We start from the raw sequence: 19378 nt of genomic DNA, 5'->3' as shown, positions 1-19378 counted from the left end.
TAAGATAGGTCCTTCTAAAACGTTTAAACTTCAGAGCACCATCCATCACTCCTTCAATTACCTGATTTCGTGTGGTCAGAGGAGGTAGCATGTGGGCATTTCTCATCAACAAGAACACACACAAAGAAGATATGTGCATTCAGCCTCTGGCTTTCAGGGCTCCTTTCTGGTTTCTGTTCTTGAAGCATAAATAATGTCTGTGACACTTACTGACACTGATTTGTAATACGTCCTCTAGACAAAGGGAAGCAATGTCTAGAATTTTTGATATCTATCTCTAGAATTCATCAAGAATTTTTTTCCTAAGGAGATTTTTTTTTCTGGCTGTGATTTGTTTACCAGAACATCAAAGTCTGTTTGCTTTCTTCCAATGTGCCACCCCAAGTAAGGAAGAAGTGGTCAGTCTAAGGAGTAGAGTCTCAGCTCAGAGAATACATGGCTCTGTATTATGGGCACAAAAGAAGTCTAAGAATTATCTTTATGAGCGCTGCTGACAATCATTATCTATCCTAGAATGGCTGCCTTTCTCCTCCAGATGTGCCAAGTTGAGGTGTTCTTTATTTTTACCTGAAGCAAAAGTTCTGGAGGCAGGAGCGGTAGAAGGAGTGAGTAAAGATGTCAATATTCACCAGTCAGTGTGAAGGCTTCTACATCTCTTTCAAATATAAATAATTCTGGAGCCTCTGAGCCACTCCATGGTTAATTTTAGTTCCTATCCCTTAAAATGCCCAGAAAAGGAAAGCTCTAAGGTCTCCATGGCCAGTGGACACTCAACTGGCCCCAACAGGATTCTCACAGAAATAGTCTCAGATGCAGGATATGGGCCACAGACTCATTTCTTCTGGAAAGAGACTAACATTTATCAATTCCAATAAATTAATTTTCTCTCCTTTTCTCTTAAAACCCATATTTAGACCATCACCCAACTGTCCATTTCTGCTATATGAATTTCTAAATTTTCAATGTGTTGTTTATAAAATAAAAATATAATGATTAATCATTTCCATTCATTCCATCCAATTCCTAACAGCCTGCAGTCTGTTTCCACCACACAGTCTATACAACTCCAGCAAAAATAATGGTGCTCCAGGCTCTCTTTCAAACTGATTTAAATCCTTTGATGGGATTTTAAAGTGATCCTCCCTTATGGACCTTCTGTTGCTGCTTCATACTTTATCACCTATGCCTTGAAGGAATGCAAGGTGGTTCCCTACCTCAGCCGGAATTCTCTAGTCACTTCTCATCAAACCACCTAGAGCCCCAATTTTCCAGGCTCTGATAAAGAAAGGCCCTCTGCTGCACTTTCTCATACTACTTTTATTGGAGTCATGTTTGCAACTTCCCACAAAGACGCACAACAGGTAAAAATGAAAATTGTTAAGTTATTAGGAAATGTACACGGTTGGATTATTTATTATAGATTAATATAACCTCTTTGACTTTTGAGAAGACATTTCAGGTACTTTGAGTTTCTGATTTTTTAGAGATTTGGTATATTTCAAGAGAATACAGTGTGACCTTTGTTGAACATATACTGTGAAGTGAGTTAGTCACTTACCCTCCGTGAGCTTCAGTTTCTTGACTCGTTAAAATTTGAGTAATATTTGCTTGATCAACTTTAACAGACTGATGAGAGACTCAAATGAAATTAAGTACGCAAAAATGCTTTTAAAATATAAAGCTCTCCAGGATTATTGATGAACTTCTGTGCCTAACCTCCGGGTTTCCACCTCATATATAGCTTAGTGTTGGGTTTTATTTTTAAATCCCTGATAACCCAGGTAGCAGCAAATATTACTGCAGGCCACCAATGCATAAGTAATATTCTCCAGCCATATTTTTTCCTTCGCACAGCAGCAACAACAAAGTATCAGTCTGGAAACAACATGAATCACTGTGAAAATTAGAAGCAGAGAACATAAATATGTCATATCTCATAAATCACCTTGTTGTTCTGTTGTGCTCATTTAAAAAAAAAAAAGAAGAGGGAAAAAAACGATGAACTCATGGGAACAACAGCACATGAATACAAGTTAGGTCTCCTGTAATTTCTGATAATCACTGCCCCTCACAGCTACTTGACAAGGCACAGCTCTAGTGCTGAGGATTAGCTGAAGCAAAGTCCCTCTGAAATGAATGTGTCATGCATCTTGCAAAGGCACACAGCCCAGACAAACAACAGCAAGGCCACCAGTCAAGCTCCTCTGGGATGCGTCTTCACTGAGGAATTAGCCGCATGTACTTTAGGATAAATGACTAACTCTACACTCTGGCAGCTTCAAGCACCAAGCCCTGGAATAGCAGCGTTGCTCAGTGTCCAGTTGGGGGCCCTCAGAGGATAAAACATCCTCCGGGCACAGCACTATTTGGGATGCAAAGGAGCCATGGTTTATTCTCTTCCCTCACATCCATCTATAAGAAGGAAGTGGAGATATCATTACATTCGTAGAAAAGACTGTATGTAGCAGGGGGGAAGTGCCAGATGTTTCAGGAAGAAAATTGAGAAACAGTACACCTTTAATTAGGTGAAGGGATGGGAAGGAAAAAAATAAAATGGGACGGCATGAAGATACCCAGAAAGCACTGATCTGAAAAAAATAGTAATGCCACATGCGTATATGAAATTGAACTGAGGGAGGGTGGGAATATAATGAAAGGGGACAGTTTTGTTTGGAGATAAGAGTTTTCAGGCCACAGCATTTTATTCCATTTCTAGTTACCAAGGTCCAAGTGTTAAAAACGAGAACGCTATTCACAGAATTTTCTAATAAAAAAAAAATAGAATTTTCTGATGAAATGGCCACCCACAGTCATATATCTTTGAGGCTTGGACAGCACCACATGGACTGACAAAGGTTTGCAAAGCTACTGAGCAGGTATGTACAATGAACTCGAGTCAACAAAGTGTAAAGTGCTGAAGAAAAGGAAAAGCGACACTTTGTCATGTTGAAATGTCCAAACAGAAGCATTCCACTTTCTAATGTACCCAGATCATGTCAACAGGCCCCAAAACAGCAAACTATTTGGTGCAGGTCAGTCCCTACTGGGAGGGAATCAAGTACCGTGGAAAGAGTAGCAGGTGGAAAGCTTCACATCTGACTCCGAGATGCGTGAACACAGGGCCACGTCAGCCCTCTCCACTGTGACTGCCCAGAACCCACCATGGAGCTGCCAAAGTAGTCCTCAATAGCACAGACTGGGCAGGGAGACACTCGGTAACTATTTGAAATAAATAAAGGAACGAAAGAAGGTGCACGCCACAGAGCACAGAGTCAGGATTAACAACGTGACACAGACATGGAGGGAGGCAGGCTTGGCCATTACCCTTTCAACCTGTGGACACTACAGAGGAGAACAGGAATGGTCCAGCCTTTCCAAATTTCTTCTAAAGTCACAGGATTAATTTGATGCATCTGTGCCCATCACTCCCAAGGATGCTTGAGGTTCTGTTATGAATTTAGAAGCTATGAACCAAAGCAGGAACGGCCCAGGAATTAGAAGACATGAATTTCATTTCTAGCCTTGTTACCTCAGTGTTTCTATTTGCACCATAGGACAGCAAAGCAATGATAAATGTGGAAGCATTCTTGAAATTCTCATATGATATTCAAACATGAAGCATTATGAGAGAACTGTTTATTATTTTTTTTAAAGATTTTATTTATTTATTCATGGAAGACACAAAGAGAGGCAGGTAGAGACACAGGCAGAGGGAGAAGCAAGCTCCATGCAGGAAGCCTGATGTGGGACTCGATCCTGGGACCGTGGGATCACGCCCTGAGCCAAAGGCAGATGCTCAATCGCTGAGCCACCCAGGCATCCCCAGAGTACTGTTTAACATGTAGTACTATTCGAAGTCCTTGCTTCTCTCTGGCCAGAAGTACACTTGGGTCAATTTATAATATAAGAAATAAAAGATGAAAGCTGCATATATCACTCATGTCCTCTATGTTCTAACTACAAAGGGATAGTAGTATTTGTTTGGGCTCGCCTTCCGGGACTCCTTGTAAGTCAAACTGTAAGTGCGTGGTTCTTTGCGGTAGATAAAAGCCTAGAAGAGGCTTGTCACAAAAACATGGCATCTGAGGTTGTTGACTACTCTAAACAATGTGTGACTCGTGTCTCTAGAGATATAAAGTAAATGTGTTATTAACAGTATGACTGATGGAAGCAAATTTCCAACAAAAATATAAGGGAAAATACAGTTTTAAAAGGCTAAACTTTGGGCAGCCCCGGTGGCTCAGCAGTTTAGCACTGCCTTCAGCCCAGGGCCTGATCCTGGAGACCTGGGATCGAGTCCCACGTGGGCTCCCTGCATGGAGCCTATTTCTCCCTCTGCCTGAGTCTCTGCCTCTCTTTCTCTCTCTGTGTCTCTCATGAATAAATAAATAAAATCTTTGAAAAAATAAAATAAAATAAAAGGCTAAACTCAGGAGTCACTTGGGTTGCTCAGTCCCTTAAGCAGCTGACTCTTGATCTCAGCTCAGGCTAGATCTCAAGGTCATGAGTTCAAACCCTGCATTGGGCTCCATGCTGGGCTTGGAGCTAAATAAATAAATAAATAAATAAATAAATAAATAAATAAATATTTTTAAAAAATAAAATAAAAGGCCAAACTCATTTTGTATACCAATTTTCCTAGAATAAACTCAGCCTTGTGTAGGAATAGTAGGATGTGTTCTTATCCATTCAGTACATTTTAATATGAAAAACATTATTGTTTTTATTTATTATTTATAGAGAGCAAGAGAACAACGTGACAGTGTTCAATGCAAATATAACAGGCATGGCCTCTGCCTCTGGGGAAAGGCAGTCGAAGACAAATGTGAACACAATTACCCTCAACCCCAAACCCGGTGAACTCTCCCTCTTGCCATTCCGAAGTAGAACATGACCAGGATAAAGAAGACTGTCGCTGCTAAGGTCTGATCCCGTTCAATGTCAGTGATGTGACCACTGAATTGTTTGTTCAAAATACAAAAGGATGAGCCCTTAACCCAAGGTTAATAAAGAAAGAAAGCACTGATACGTGTACTGTTCATCCTTATACTAAGTCCTTTTCACTGAAAATAGGAAGCAGTTAGTTAACTAATAAATGAAGGAAAACCAAAGTTCTCTACATTCAGAGATGAAACTAAACTAAATATCTCTAACTCAATAATGGAATATTTCTAGAAAGCTTTTTACTCCAGGATCTAGCTTCTAACACTCTACCTACAGCATAACAGGTGCTTAAGAAATACTCATTTTTATTTCTGCAAACTACCTTTATCCATTTTAAAATATCCTTCTTGTTTCTACTTCAGAGATGAACTAATAATCCAGAGACCTGAGCTAATTGTTTAAAATCAGGGACACCTGGGTAGCTCAGTCAGTTAAGCAGACGACTCTTGATTTCAGCTCAGGTCATGATCTCAGGGTCGGGAGACTGAGCCCTTGGTTGGGCTCCACGCTCATCGGGGAGTCTGCTTGAGATGTTCTCTCTGCTTCTCCATCTGCCACTCCCCTCACTTTCTCTCTCTCTCTCTCTCTCTCTCAAAATAAATAAATAAATCTTTTTAAAAAATCATAAGGATCCCTCCCTTTTGGGGTGAGGCATGGGAGAGGAAAACCGAGTTAACAAGCCTGCACCCGGCCTTACGCTCCCCCAAGGTTTGGGGCATTTCATAGGTGCTCAATAAATAGTGATGGATGAAGAACCACATCTTCTCCATGGGCTAGCAAATATAAGAATTTACATCATATTCAGGCTTTTTCCAGTCCTGTGGAAAGTGATGTCTGAGCCCTCATTCTGGTAAAAGAGAATCTAGGGTAGAAGAAGCAGAGAATGCATTTTCCTCAGGAAAAAAATGGATTAGCCAGCACTTACTATGAAAACGAAAACAGACCCAATACGTGGGAGTGGTATGGAATGGATTCATTATTTCACTCAAGTTTTATAGCAGGACCCCAGCTCAGCAGTGTGAAACTATATGTTGAATCTAACGGGAAAAATTTAACAAGTCCCTACTGAAACAAAGTCCTATGTTAGAGCTAAAACCCAAAAGCCAAACAAAACTGGTAGAGATTTGCCAGGTCACGAATGCGCGGGACCTCATGCCCCACGTTTCCTCTCCAGCTGATTTGCTCATTTTTAGTCTCCTGTTTCTTTGAGCTCCATAACCAATTTGGTGTCTTTCATCTGGAACCTGGAAATCACTGGCCTTGAAACATCAGACCAAATTGTTAAGCTGAATTGAACTGAATTTTTTTAAAAAAGCATTTTTCTGAGGGGACTTCTATGCCCCTTTTACACTAAAGTGTGTATACGGTGCAGGTCTCTATGTTACCCTATGAATGTAAAGAGAAGTTACCTAACAGGCCAAGTGGTTTCAGGCCATGGAAGGCAGGAAAAAATTGTTTATGGGGGAAAGAAGAAGCCCTCTCTGGGAGAGAAGAGACTAAAGGTTTAAAAAGGTCAAATGGGGGGGAAAAAGAAGATATAAGGCATAATCTTGGGGGATTTCACAGGTTTCCAGATCCACAGAATGGTTATTACAGCCTGCATCACATTTTATCAGGAAAGGAAGTGGATAAGGGATAGCAGGAGGAAGTAAAAAAGAGTTTGTTCAGTGAGGATAATTTGAAGGTTCTTATGACGTCTTCAGAAGTGTGAAATCTGGCGAATAATGAAAATCAGAACTTTTACCAAAAGAAAGGGAACATCCTGGATTTACATTATCAGTTGACAGAGGAAGAACTACATGTGTAAACATGTGTGCACACATGTGTGTGTGTTTACTGGGCTCTCACCTGAAGTTACTAGTTGCACATATTAATCAAAGAGCACTACCCTTTCCATCCACTTTTCTATTACCTGTCCTACTTTGTGTCAATTTCCTTTCTCCTCCCCCACACCCCATGCTTCACTGTTCTTCTTTAAGACATGGGATGGGGATTTGTCAAAGTCAATGAGCACTTTATTACAGTGAGAACGTTCCGTAATGAACAATTCAGCAATTTAATGAGATTCTGTAGATCTGTCTCCAGCCTGTCCATCAAGATTCACTTCTATAAAGCACCCTGACACTAATCCTCTGGCATACCCAATCTTCACCCTGGGCTGAATATTAGATTCTTCCATGGTATATTGCATTACTAGTAGAACCTCAGCAAAAATGATGAACTTAACTATACTTGAGGCAATATAGCTAGTCTGATTTAATATTTCTCTATTGGATTGAGTATGAGGGAATTACTTATTTACTAAGATAAAGCAAAAACAGTTTCTTATTGCCTGCTGAATGCCTAAATTGATCATATTTATGTGAGTCTTTTAATTCTTTCTTGAGGACCAGGTATAAAAAGATATTGCCCGCAGCAGAAAGCACTTTTAAAAATTCTATGTGATAATATTAGTAGCCTTTAGAGAGGCAATTATGATAACTCTTAAGTGGACAGTATAGAATTTTTTTGGATATTCAGACATCTGCACATTACCACTCTGGCAGGCCCTTCAACCATGCCACAAAAAGAGATAGAAGCCACGAGGATGACTGGCTCAGATCTCAATTCAGTTAGAAATAATTAAATGCAAAATCCATTCCAAGTCTTCCTTTTTCCCTTTGGGAAGTGAAGAAAAATTTGGCAACCTCCCACTATGAATTGACCAGAAAATATTGATGATTTATGTTTACACGGGAGAACCACAGACAATTAAAATTCATACCAAAAACTCATCCTCACCAACTTTTGACCTCTGCGTGAACAAACATTATCAGAAATACCTAAGAAGCAGGAAAAAAACAAAACAAAAACAAAACAACCCTGGCTTATTCTTTTTCCTCATGTTTTCTTTGTCAAGACAGTGTGGGATCCTAGAGAGATGAGGGCATGTGTCTTGTTTGCAGACTTGGATTTTCAGGTTGGCTCGGCTCTGTAACCCTGAGCGAGGCACTGAAGCCCCATTTTGCTCATCTGGAAGATGGGGCGATTAAAAACTACCCTTCAAGTCCTTTGTGACAATAAGTCAATAAGTTTGCAAAGAGTCTGGGTCCTGGGAGGCCCTCAGTACACCACAGCTCTTATTATCCTCACCGGTGGAGCAACAGTAAAGAAGGAAGTTGCTGATTAATGTAATACAAAGAAAGAGATAAGGGAGACAGACATCAGGTAAATGATCAATCAGTGGGGTCAGGGTCCGGGTAATTAACAGCTACATCTGACTGTTTTGGCCAGAGTGAGAGTACTCTCCGAATGTCATTTGCTAAGATACCAGGAATTTACTGTCTCATCAGTGAACAGAAGACTTCATATTTTTCCTTATATTCTATATGTAAATAGCATGATCATGCATATAAATGAAATGTATATAAATAAAATGTTTTTTAATTTGTCTTTAATGTATTCTGTATGTTAATAAGATGATCGTGCAATCTTGAAGGTATGCTGCCCTGGGAATAACAAGATGGCTAGCCAGTGTTCAGAGTGTGAGGGAGATGATGTAAAACGAAAGGGGTAAGATGGGCTCTGTTTCCCAAAGACACCATGTGGACTGTTCAAGTCAAGTCAGTGGGGATGAGGAGAAAAGGATTTAAATTGAATAATCAACTCGAAAATACAAAACATCCTCCCAACCCCTAGACAAAGGATACTCGGAAAGAACACTACATCAGGCGAAAGGCAGGGCTTAAGGAAATGGCAATGAATGCAGAATGAACCGAGGGAGGTTTTTCCACCGCAGTGCAAGAGCTTCATTTCATTTAGGGTCCCAGCTGCTCTCTGCTGCAACAAAGAAATGTTTCTGAATTGTTTATAGGAAAGCCCAGAACCTATTCTGATTCCATTGGTCTTAAATATGCATATGTAGCACTTGACAATCCAGTTGCCTCATATTTAGTTTAAGAAACTATCAGGAGAGGGAAATTCTTGATTCTTCCTGATGTAACCCCACTCCCCTAGGGTTTTGGGAAGCCCTAGCAAGGGTCTGAGAAACCACACTTGTGATTGCCTGAGCTAAGCTGAGCAGAGGCTGAGGCCTCTGAGCCTCAAAGGCTGGTGTTCTCCAATCACTTGCCCATCAGGGAGCATGACTTCTAACACTGTGACTCTGAGAAGACCTGAACCAGACAAGATAGTTATCGTTGTTCCTCAACTGTTCAACTTTTAACCACGCCACGCCTTCTCCCCGCCAAAAGAAGACCCACGTAGAGTGCCCTTACCTGCCAGATCTGCTCTTCACTCAGGGAGGTAAGGCGGTCGCTCTTCAGAACCTCCTGGAGCAGACAATAAGGGAGCGTTAGAACGTCTTCTGGGCGACTCTTCAGGAGCTCAGAGAGATGTTTCACTAAGAAATCGATCACTGCCTTCTCCAGCAAAGTGAGGTTAAAGAGGTCAGCAAGTCTGTACAGATCCAAGTAATTAAAGCTATTTAATTCCTGGGTGCCAAAAAAATAAAAATAAAAATGGGGGGAGAAAGATCTCTTAGAAATTAATCCAAGAAAGAGCAGGTAAGAAATTCAGACTGACTCACTAAGGTTTGCATGACAAGAGTGGGGGGAAACAGGACTCCACTGATAATGTTTAAAAAAAAAAAATCCCTCATATAAGACTCTAGCAGAGAACTGCTTGTTCTAGAATTCACCATTTCTCTTACTTCGCCCCTCTTAAAACCCATATATTTAAAAGACATCTTAATAAAGGGGTTGAAAGGAGTTTCTGGCTTCATTGACTGAAATGTTACTTTGCAACTTTTTAAGAAACATTTTACCAATGAAGAAAATTGATTTTTTTCTACCCTTACCGTATTTTACAGCTCTCAGGTGATAAGTTTGTTCTACTAAAGAAAACGTGAGTGAAGGTAAAGCAGGAGTTGTGATTAGATGACGTAAACTATATGAAGACAGACTGATTCTACTTTTTCCAAAACTTCAAATGAAGTATGTCTTCAAGTAAAAACAACCATCCTGACTTAATGAAATTAAAACACAGATTTTTACACTTAAGGTCTCAGGAAATGAAGGAATCTCATTGAAAAGATTCCTGTCCTGAATAATTCCACATTGAACCTACCTAAGATGAACAATTTATGATTGTTCTTTATTTTTTGCTAGCCTCAAACATGCAGACAACTAATGACCATCTCTCCTTCTTATTCAAAGAGTTCCTGTAGCAATGCTCATTTTGGGGGGATTTTTCCTGTCTCTATCAGTTCTCAAGTTCATAGCCATGGCTCTAAAATAATCCCCCCAGAGAGCCATGACTCCTGTGGAAACTTTCTTTAACTCTGCAAGAATCACAGTGGGCACACAGACTTATTGATAGAAAAGTTACCTATTTCAAGAAGAATGAATGTCCTGTTTCCCCCCTATTTTAACTGGAAATTTTTAATACATGAGCAGTATTTTCCACTAGCTTAAGGAACTCAGAATACCATCAGATAGCTATTTCACTCCATTGATCTATTTAAGTACTTTTCAATATATTTTCCCCTTTTCTAATTTTCCAAGATTAAGAACTTTTTCTAAAATATTTATATTCTATTTGAACGTATTTGTTTCTAGAACATTTGAAAGTTTAAAGGGATATGCTCTAAATCTGTGCTGTAGAGCATAGTAGCCACTAGCCATGGGTGGCTACTGAGCACTTAAAATATGACTAGTCTGCTGTTGAAAGGTGCTATAAAATGTGAAAAATACACCAAATGCCAGGAAGAAGAAAAACAGAATGTAAAACATCTCATTAATAATTTTATATTGATTATATGTTAAAATGATATTTTTTCTGGATATAGTGGGTTAAGTATATTATTATAATTAATTTCACCTGTTTCTTTTTACTTTTTTTTAATGCAGCTACTAGAAAATTTAGAATGACAAATGTGGCTCCCATTATGTTTCTATAGGATAGTGCTGTTCCACAGAATAAAATGTTAATAAAGAAATAGTAAAAACAGCTCTTGGAGTAACAGCGGCATCCTCATCACAGCTACCTGATTTTTTTTTTTTTACCTTTCATTCTATTTCTTTGGATGGGAAATGACACTTTAATTATATTCTAACAGGAGTCAAGCTAGATGATTTCAGGGATGAACATAAGATTCTGGCTCCTAATAGCTCTATTTGCCAACACAATTGAAAAAGAATAAATGCTTATCTTTAAAATGAAGTTTACTACAGATGACCACTAAAATTCACTGCAACTCAAATATCTAAGAGTCCACTCACAGCCATTCAATCAAAATACCTGGCATCCCATTCAGCAGATTTTATCAAAGGAATACTGAAGAGTTTAACTCCAGTACCAATTATTTCAAATAATGTTTAAAGTTGTTCTCCAAATCTTACTTTTTCAGGTTGGTAAATCTTATTCTGAGAGGAAAGAATGTGGAACCCTTGCTTCCGTAAAGGACTTTGGGACCAACTCCTAAGGATGAATGTTCTTTCTGGTCAGTACATCTATGAAGCAAGTTTAACTGCTCAGGGTCCTGAATACATATAACTTCGGTGTCCCAGTAAATCCCTCTGTAGTCCCCTAGAAACATGATAGGTAAAGTGAGGGTGGTGTCAGAGCTTTTCAAGTACCCCAAGCAAATGTCCAAGGTATGGCTCAAGGCCCTGAGGCAGCGCCCAGCAGCACCCCACGGAGAGGCTAGCATGTGCAGAAGCAGAAACAGCTAAGTTCAGCAAAGTCCTGAGGCGGAGCCCAGAAAAAAAAAATTTTCCCACCTGTTTTCCTGTCAAAAAGTATATGCAACTGCAAGTTTGGGAATGGGTTATGTAGCAGCAATCAAATATTCTTTATTAAGCATCTTTATTTCCTTGTAGAGAGATACTGGGTTTCTTCCGATTAGATGCCTGCAGCTTAAAAGCTGGCCAATTCAAAACTACAGAGAACTTGAGAATTAATTTGCCTTAATTGTGCTGCTTTTCTGCTGCATTTCTTTTGAAGGTAGTCATTGAATTCCTGCTTTCCCAGTCCTGAAATGTTTTCATTTCCTAAGGGTCTAATTTTATATAACCCTTAAATCCAAACTAACAAAGTATTTTGTATTAGTAGAGAACAAAGAAGCTAAATGGACAAGTGTCAATGTCTATCTGAACAGCAAAAAGGAACTGAATTGACACAAATTCTTGTAGAAAAGAAACATCAGTTAAAAATCTACTCCCCCCCAAAAAAATAAAAATAAAAATCTACTCCCTATCTCTATCTTTTCATGGCTCTTCTCTTCTTTTTAAAAACATAATTTCCTGGGACACTAAGGTTGCTCAGTCAGTTGGGTGTCTGACTCTTGGTTTGGGCTCAGATCATGATCTCAGGTTGTGAGACTGAGACCCGAAACAGCTGTGGAGCCTCTCTTAAGATTCTCTCTTTCTCCCTGACCCTCTCCCCCTCCCCCCTCTAAAATAAATAAATAAAATCTTTTTTTAAAAAAACATAGTTTCCTTAAATCTCCAGTGCTTTCATATACACATCAAAGCTTTCCACTCCCTTTGCCATGCATACTCAGCACTTCAGTAGTTAAACTGTATGAAATGGGGAGATCAGGGAAAAAAGAAAAACCATCTTCAGTGAGGTCATGATGCTACAACATTGCATTCCTCTTATTGGCATCTTGTGAGCTCTAAGCAAAATCATCACTTCTTGTCCTTTTGGCTAAGACTATGTTTTAGCAAAATAATACCAATAATGCTGCTTTTAAACATTCTCATAAATGTGATGTGGGGAGGTGGAAAACAATGATGAAATTACATTAAATGCCCACCTACAATACTGTGTATGAAAAAAATAATCACTGTTATAAAAACAGTGCCATTATGTTTCCAGTTATAAAAAGTAATAAATGTTTATTCCATAAAATTCAAGAAAAGTATGGAAAACAAAAGCCATTCATATTTTTAAAAATTCATATTTCACCATGCAGAAATAGTCACTATTAATGTTTTCATCTATATATTCTAGATTTTTTTCAAACAGTTTTTTTAATATCAGATAAGGAAAGAGTAATTGTATTCAAGGGCAGAAAAAACCATCAACAGCCACAGGCACTTGGAAGCAACCCACATTTGTGAAGAGCAAAGGCCATATACACAATCAAGTCAACCTGGTTCAAATCCAGCCCTAACACCTATCATTATGACCTTGGTCAATCATTGAACCTCCCATTGTTCCTCAATTATAAAATGGAGAGTTCAACAAGCTCAAAGGGTTGTCAGAGGGATAATGAATGAAAAGCTCTTACCACACACAACTTGACACATGAAAAGCAGACAGTAGATTTGGTGGGCAAAGAATAATAAAGTATATTTGAGCATTGTTGTTTGGTATCCATAAGCCCTGATTCAACAATATTTTTCTAGATATGTCTTCTTAGACAAAGGAAACAAAAGCAAAAATAAACTGTTGGGACTACATCGAAATAAAAAGATTTCACGTAGTAAAGGAAATCATGTCAAAATGAAAAGGCAGCTCACGGAATAGAAGAAGATATGTGCAAATGATATGTATGATAAGGAGTTAGTATATAAAATATATAAAGAATATATACAACTGAAAACCAAAGAAAAAAAAAACAAAACAAACAAAAAACAAAACCCTAACAATCTGATTAAAAAATGGGTAGAAGATCTGAATAGACATTTTTCCAAAAAACATACAGATGGTCAACAGTCATAAGAAAAGACGCTCAACATCACTAATCATCTGAAAAATGCAAGTCAAAACCACAAGACAACACCTCACATCAGTCAGAATGGCTAGTATCAAAAAGATAACAAATACCAAGTATTGGCAAGGATGTGGAGAAAAGGAACACTTGTGTACAGCTGGTGGGAATGCAAACTGGTGCAACCACTGGGGAAAACAGTATGGAGATTGTTTAAAAAATTAAAAGTAGAAATACCATATGATCCAGTAATTCCACTACTGGATATTTATTTACTACCCCCCCCCCCAAAAAAAAGCCAGAAAATACTAATTTGAAAATATAGGGGATCCCTGGGTGGCACAGCGGTTTGGCACCTGCCTTTGGCCCAGGGTGCGATCCTGGAGACCCGGGATTGAATCAATCCCACGTCGGGCTCCCGATGCATGGAGCCTGCTTCTCCCTCTGCCTATGTCTCTGCCTCTCTCTCTCTCTCATAAATAAATAAAAATTTTAAAAAAAGAAAGAAAATATATATTTATCTCTATGTTTATTGAAGCATCATTTGTAATACCTAAAATATGGAAATAATCATGAATGGACAAAGATGTGTTACACACACAGACATGCACACACACAAACTGAAATATTACTTCGCCATAAAAAAAAATGAGATCTTGCCATCTACGACAACATGGATGTCCTAGAGAGTATTATGCTAAGTGAAACAAGTCCAACAAAGACAAATACCATATGATTTCATTTCTATGTGGAACCTAAAACCAAAACAAATGAATACGCTGACGAAAAGCAGAAAGAGACCCATTAATACAGAGAACAATTTGATGCTTACCTGGGAAAGAAGGGTAAGAGGATGGGCAAAATGGGTGAAGGGGAGTGGAGCATATAGGATACCAGTTATAGAATGAATAAGTCACAGAAATAAAATGTACAGCATAGGAAATACAGTCAGTGGTACTGTAACAGTGTTTATGGTGACAGATAGTAGCTACACCTGTGATGAACATAGTATACCATGTAGACTTTTTGAGTCACCATGTCATACACCTGAAATTAATGTAACGTTACAAATCAACTATACTTCAATTAAAAAAAAGAGACAGAGAAAGAGAAACCATTAGTGGGTTCCCATTTGCTTATGGTTAAAAATATAAACTCAGTAACACAGCATAGCCTTCCATGATCCACACCTTGACCTTCTTAACCTACAGGGTAAATATTTCCACCCACTCTGGCTTGGCTTCAGCCATTTCAGGGGGCTACACATTCACATCAGGCATTGGCAAGATAATGACAAGGGAAAAAATAGGCAAATTTCAGGCCTCACAGAGTGTATATTATATTGGAAGAGTAAGCCATTAATCAAAACATATTACAAATAAATGAAAAATTATGGGCAGCCCGGTGGCTCAGAGGTTTAGCGCCGCCTTCAGAGCATGATCCTGGAGACCCGGGATCGAGTCCCATGTCAGACTTCCTGCATGAGGCCTGCTTCTCCCTCTGCCTGTGTCTCTGCCTCTCTCTCTCTCTCTCTCTCTGTATCTCTCATGGATAAATAAATAAAATCTTAAAAAAAAATAAATAAATGAAAAATTATAATTGAGGTAAAGGATACAAGGATAGAATATAGGGCTGTAAGTGCCCATAATGGGTGATCTGACCTGGAGTGGAAAGTTAGTAAAGGTTTTCTGAGAGCCACATGGAGCTGCTAGATGAAAGGAGAGCAGATGTTAACTTGGCAAAGGGTGGGTGAGGTATGTATGTACAAATGAGAAAAATTGTACTCTATTTCTCATTTTCTGTATTCTTAATGCTCTGGCATTTGGGGTATCATGACCAGGTAGAGACTGCCCCTCCCAGGGGCAGTCCTCTAGCCAGTTTTTAGATAGCAAACAACTTGTTCAAGAGTGCACTCGGTATCTGGCTCCTATACCCCAGGAGGTAATATTCCTCTGCCCTAACCATTCCACAGATGAGCATTGGACCATTACAGACAATCCATAGGTCCCAGAGCCTGCTTCAACTATTCAAACTAGACAATAATAAGCCTGCTTACCTGCTTCTCTTGCCTTTCCCACAGAAGCCGCAATAAAGACCTCTTGCCCATGCCTTGCCCTGGTTCCTTATACCTCCTGAGCAACCTAGGTGCCCCCCCCCGCCCCCGCCACTGTTTTCCTGAAGCTATTCTGTGCCCTACTCCTTCTGGAAACTGTAACAAAGTATCTTTTCAATGTCAATTGTTCCCTGATCTGTTGGCTTCACCATACCTGAATAATAAAACCTGCATTTTAAAACACAGTGGTGACAGGATTGCAGAAGAATATTCCAAACAGAGGAAGCAATATATGCAGAATCACTATGGATGAAAAATCACATTTCCATTGATCTGTCTGACCACCCTGTCTAAATTAGCACACTCCACCCCCTTCCTCTCCATGTTATCCTCCATCACATTACTCCATTTGATTTGCCTTTGGTACTCATCACTGTCTGTTATTATCTTCTGCATCTATTTGCCTATTTAGTTATGTTTGTCCCCCAAGCCTCAATAAGTATGTTCTCTGGGAGGAAGGACCTATTTTAGCCATTGCTTTATCCCTGATGCCTAAAACAGTGCTAGGCACACGGTAGAGGCTCAAGCTATGCTTGCTGAATGAACTCATTTCATCTTTTTCAGCTTCCCTGGCCCAGGCCAACCTAACTGGCCACTTCCCTCTCTGTGCCTCCACGCTGCCGTCTGCAGATTTCTAACACAGCACTTGTCACTATAAGTGCCCTTTGATTATAGATCAGCCTCCTTCTACTAAATCTAAGCTCCCTGTACCGAGGGTTGCATTGTGTCCCCGGTATCTAGCAGGGAACAGCTGCTGAACACACGTGAAACAATGTCCATGAGCTTTTTCTGTTTACCTAAAACTAAGCAAAACAGAACTGGCCATGTCTTTCCAACATACTCTCCAATTCTGAACATCATTCAAATTGACCTATTTTTCCTATCTCATTGGCCTCCCTCTTTCACTTCTCTATGTTTTTGTTCTTCCTACACATTCACACAAAGGTAAAGCCAGTGGCTGATCAGTTTTCCAAGTGGAAAAACTGGTATTCATGACTAGTGTTGAAAGTGTTAATGGATGAGTGCAATGTAGCAGCTCTCCTGTGGGGGGGAAAATATTGCAATCTACCCAAAATGTCTTTTTCATTGTCCAAGAGAGAATTATTTCCTCTATCAATTGGCTATTCAGATCAAAGTAGCTTTGTAAATGATACTTTGTACTAATTATGAGATTGTCACCATTCTCATACATTCTATGACTTCAAAATCCAAGCACCTAGGTAGAGGCAGTGATTTTGAATGGAAATTATAGCTCAGCAACAAGAAAGTCTCTTGAGTAAAAGGACAATCTTTTTTATTTTTCTAAAAAGGTTTCATTTCTGTCACACTGCTTCTCACTTGAAATTTAGTTTCTATTCAGAATTATGGTGCATACACTGTTGTTCTTTGGGGAATCTTTTTAAATAGTATTTATTTTCCTTTGGTTTAGGGCTATTTGGCTTCTCTCCTCCCTTCTATTTGTTTCTTATAGTGTGGATGACAAGTTAAATAATAGAAGAAGAGCCATGAAATGTGTCCACAATACTATCCTAGCTATGGAATAAACACTATGTTTCAAGTGCAATAATTCTTAAACCTTATATATTCCCCAAATTCAGTCTTTCTGTGTGGTCTAGGCCCTTAATTAAATCACTAAATGGTTATTCTCCGGATTAACACCTGAAGGTAGTAGGGAAAAATAATGCATGAAAAAGGCAAATACTGTTTTTATTTGCCTTTATTTGGGGGTTATATTCAAATGTGATTACATTTGTGAAGCAAAATATTAGGTGGTGTGGACATGTGTGGGAGGACGCAGGACAGTTTGGGGGCTGTGGGTAGACCCTGTGGCCCTTCCACCACTCTTCCCAAGCCAGGGTAGCAAGAGAATGAGTGTCAGCTTTTATGATGGTCCTCGGTGGGGTTCTTCTCATCTATAGCATAGTGACTGGCTGTTGTATTAGCAAGTCTTTCTCTCTCTCAATTAAGAAAATACAAATAATTAGTGATCAAAGTTCATACAAGATTTTCTTTTTTTTTTTTAAGATTTTATTTATTTATTCATGAGAGATACAGTAAGAGAGAGGCAGAGACACAGGCAAGGGAGAAGCAGGCTCCCTGCAGGAAGCCTGATATGGGACTCGATCCCAGGACCCCAGGATCACAATCTGAGCCAAAGGCATATGCTCAACCACTGAGCCACCCTAGGTGCCACAAGATTTTCTTTATTTTACAATTTTGAGCAGATTTAATCCTATTGTTGAATTCTCTTGCATTCAAATAAAGTTTCTTGAATGGGAAATCAATGCGTATACAGCCTTACAGTATACAGGGTCTGCACATGCACTGCACACAACCCACAGCCTAGCTTAGGCATGTCACAGCCAAGGGATGTGTCTTGATGTGTGCCAACAGCGCCACAAGGTGCAAATCAATCATGCATGTTTCTAATATACAAAGTCTATCTTTGTTTTAGTCACACCCATGCATTCCCTGTCCTGCCAGTAACCTCTTGCCCTATGATTACACTGTGGTTACACTGCCATAGCCCTGGCACAGGAATTATACAGAACACAGGAAATATCCATGATTCCATCTCCTGTAGACTAGCCCCAACATCTGCCCCACTCATACTCTTTCCCAAATTTAGGAGTCCTTGTTAAACTGACAAGAGTTAGAAATCTAATGGAGATGTTTTGGTTTAATAACACTAAGAACACAAAACATGGCCTTATTAACACTGATTTCTCTTGCTGCCTCATCAAGTTCTGAGAACATTACGGACTTGTGAAATAAAAATAAGCATCAGCAACCTGTATCCGGATGGAGCACTATGACTTGTGTTCAAGATAATAAAAAACTTCTCTCAAGGTCAAAACAAAAGTAATGCCATTTTGATTTCCTGAACTTTTTCGCCCTCTAAAATGACCAAATTGAACAAGATTTCCAGATTTTTCTAGGTAATAACATTCAACAGATAGGACTATCTGAACAATGCTGTTTTGCCACTATAGTTATGATCCTTCATATCCAATTATTGATGCCCTTCAAGTTATACCCTCCTTCAAAATGTCACCTAAATTATTACGCATCAATACTACAGATAAAGATGATCAGGAGACATAGTTTCTATGACCATCATGTAATAGCATACTTGAAACTTGAAGTTCTATTATAAAATGTTGACATTACATCACATTTTGAGAACTGCTATAAATGAAAAGTCACCCTTGTAATGGAAGTAAAAATTTAAAAAAAAACCAAAAAAACAAAAAACCCTACTCCTAAATCTAACCCAAATAGCTTGAGATACCTACTCTGCACATGAAACTAGTGTGGTTTGATTTTTAGCAATGTTAATTACAAGTTAAGTTAAAACATTGTGTTAGCTCCTCATAGGGACCAAGTATCAAGTCAGATACAATAAATATGAAGCCCCTTGTCACTGGCTGAATCCTAATGCTTCCTACTTCAAGTCCCCGGTAACATACCAACTAACTTGTCTCTAAGCTATCCATGCATGTATCTTCCAACGAGCTAATATGTGTCTAGTGGACTAGTAAAAATAGGTTAGCATCTTAAGATTTTTGTGTCCTGGGCAATGCCAATCATAATACCTTTATCGCAGATGGTAACTGAAAAAT

At 39.1% G+C, this 19378-nt stretch overlaps 1 protein-coding gene across 7 annotated transcripts in view; it reads right to left on the bottom strand.

Annotated features, from left to right (window-relative positions):
• KLHL32 (kelch like family member 32) overlaps positions 1–19378 on the bottom strand; it is a 236245-nt gene that overhangs the window by 72228 nt on the left and 144639 nt on the right. For 6 of the 7 annotated variants that reach the window (XR_008665061.1, XM_055329990.1, XM_055329989.1 and 3 more), the window contains one exon: positions 9201–9416. Coding sequence is in view for 5 of the 7 variants with exons in the window: in XM_055329990.1 (XP_055185965.1) it covers positions 9201–9416 (216 nt within the window). In the remaining 2 variants the exon portion in view is untranslated. Of the gene's footprint in view, positions 1–9200; positions 9417–19378 lie in introns of those variants that run through there. The other variant, XM_055329994.1, reaches the window with a different exon arrangement.

Source organism: Nyctereutes procyonoides, unplaced genomic scaffold, assembly GCF_905146905.1.
Source record: "Nyctereutes procyonoides isolate TBG_1078 unplaced genomic scaffold, NYPRO_anot_genome, whole genome shotgun sequence".
Classification (NCBI taxonomy): domain Eukaryota; kingdom Metazoa; phylum Chordata; class Mammalia; order Carnivora; family Canidae; genus Nyctereutes; species Nyctereutes procyonoides.
The sequence above is the reverse complement of the archived record's forward strand: the minus strand, read 5'-3'. Positions and strand labels throughout refer to the sequence as shown.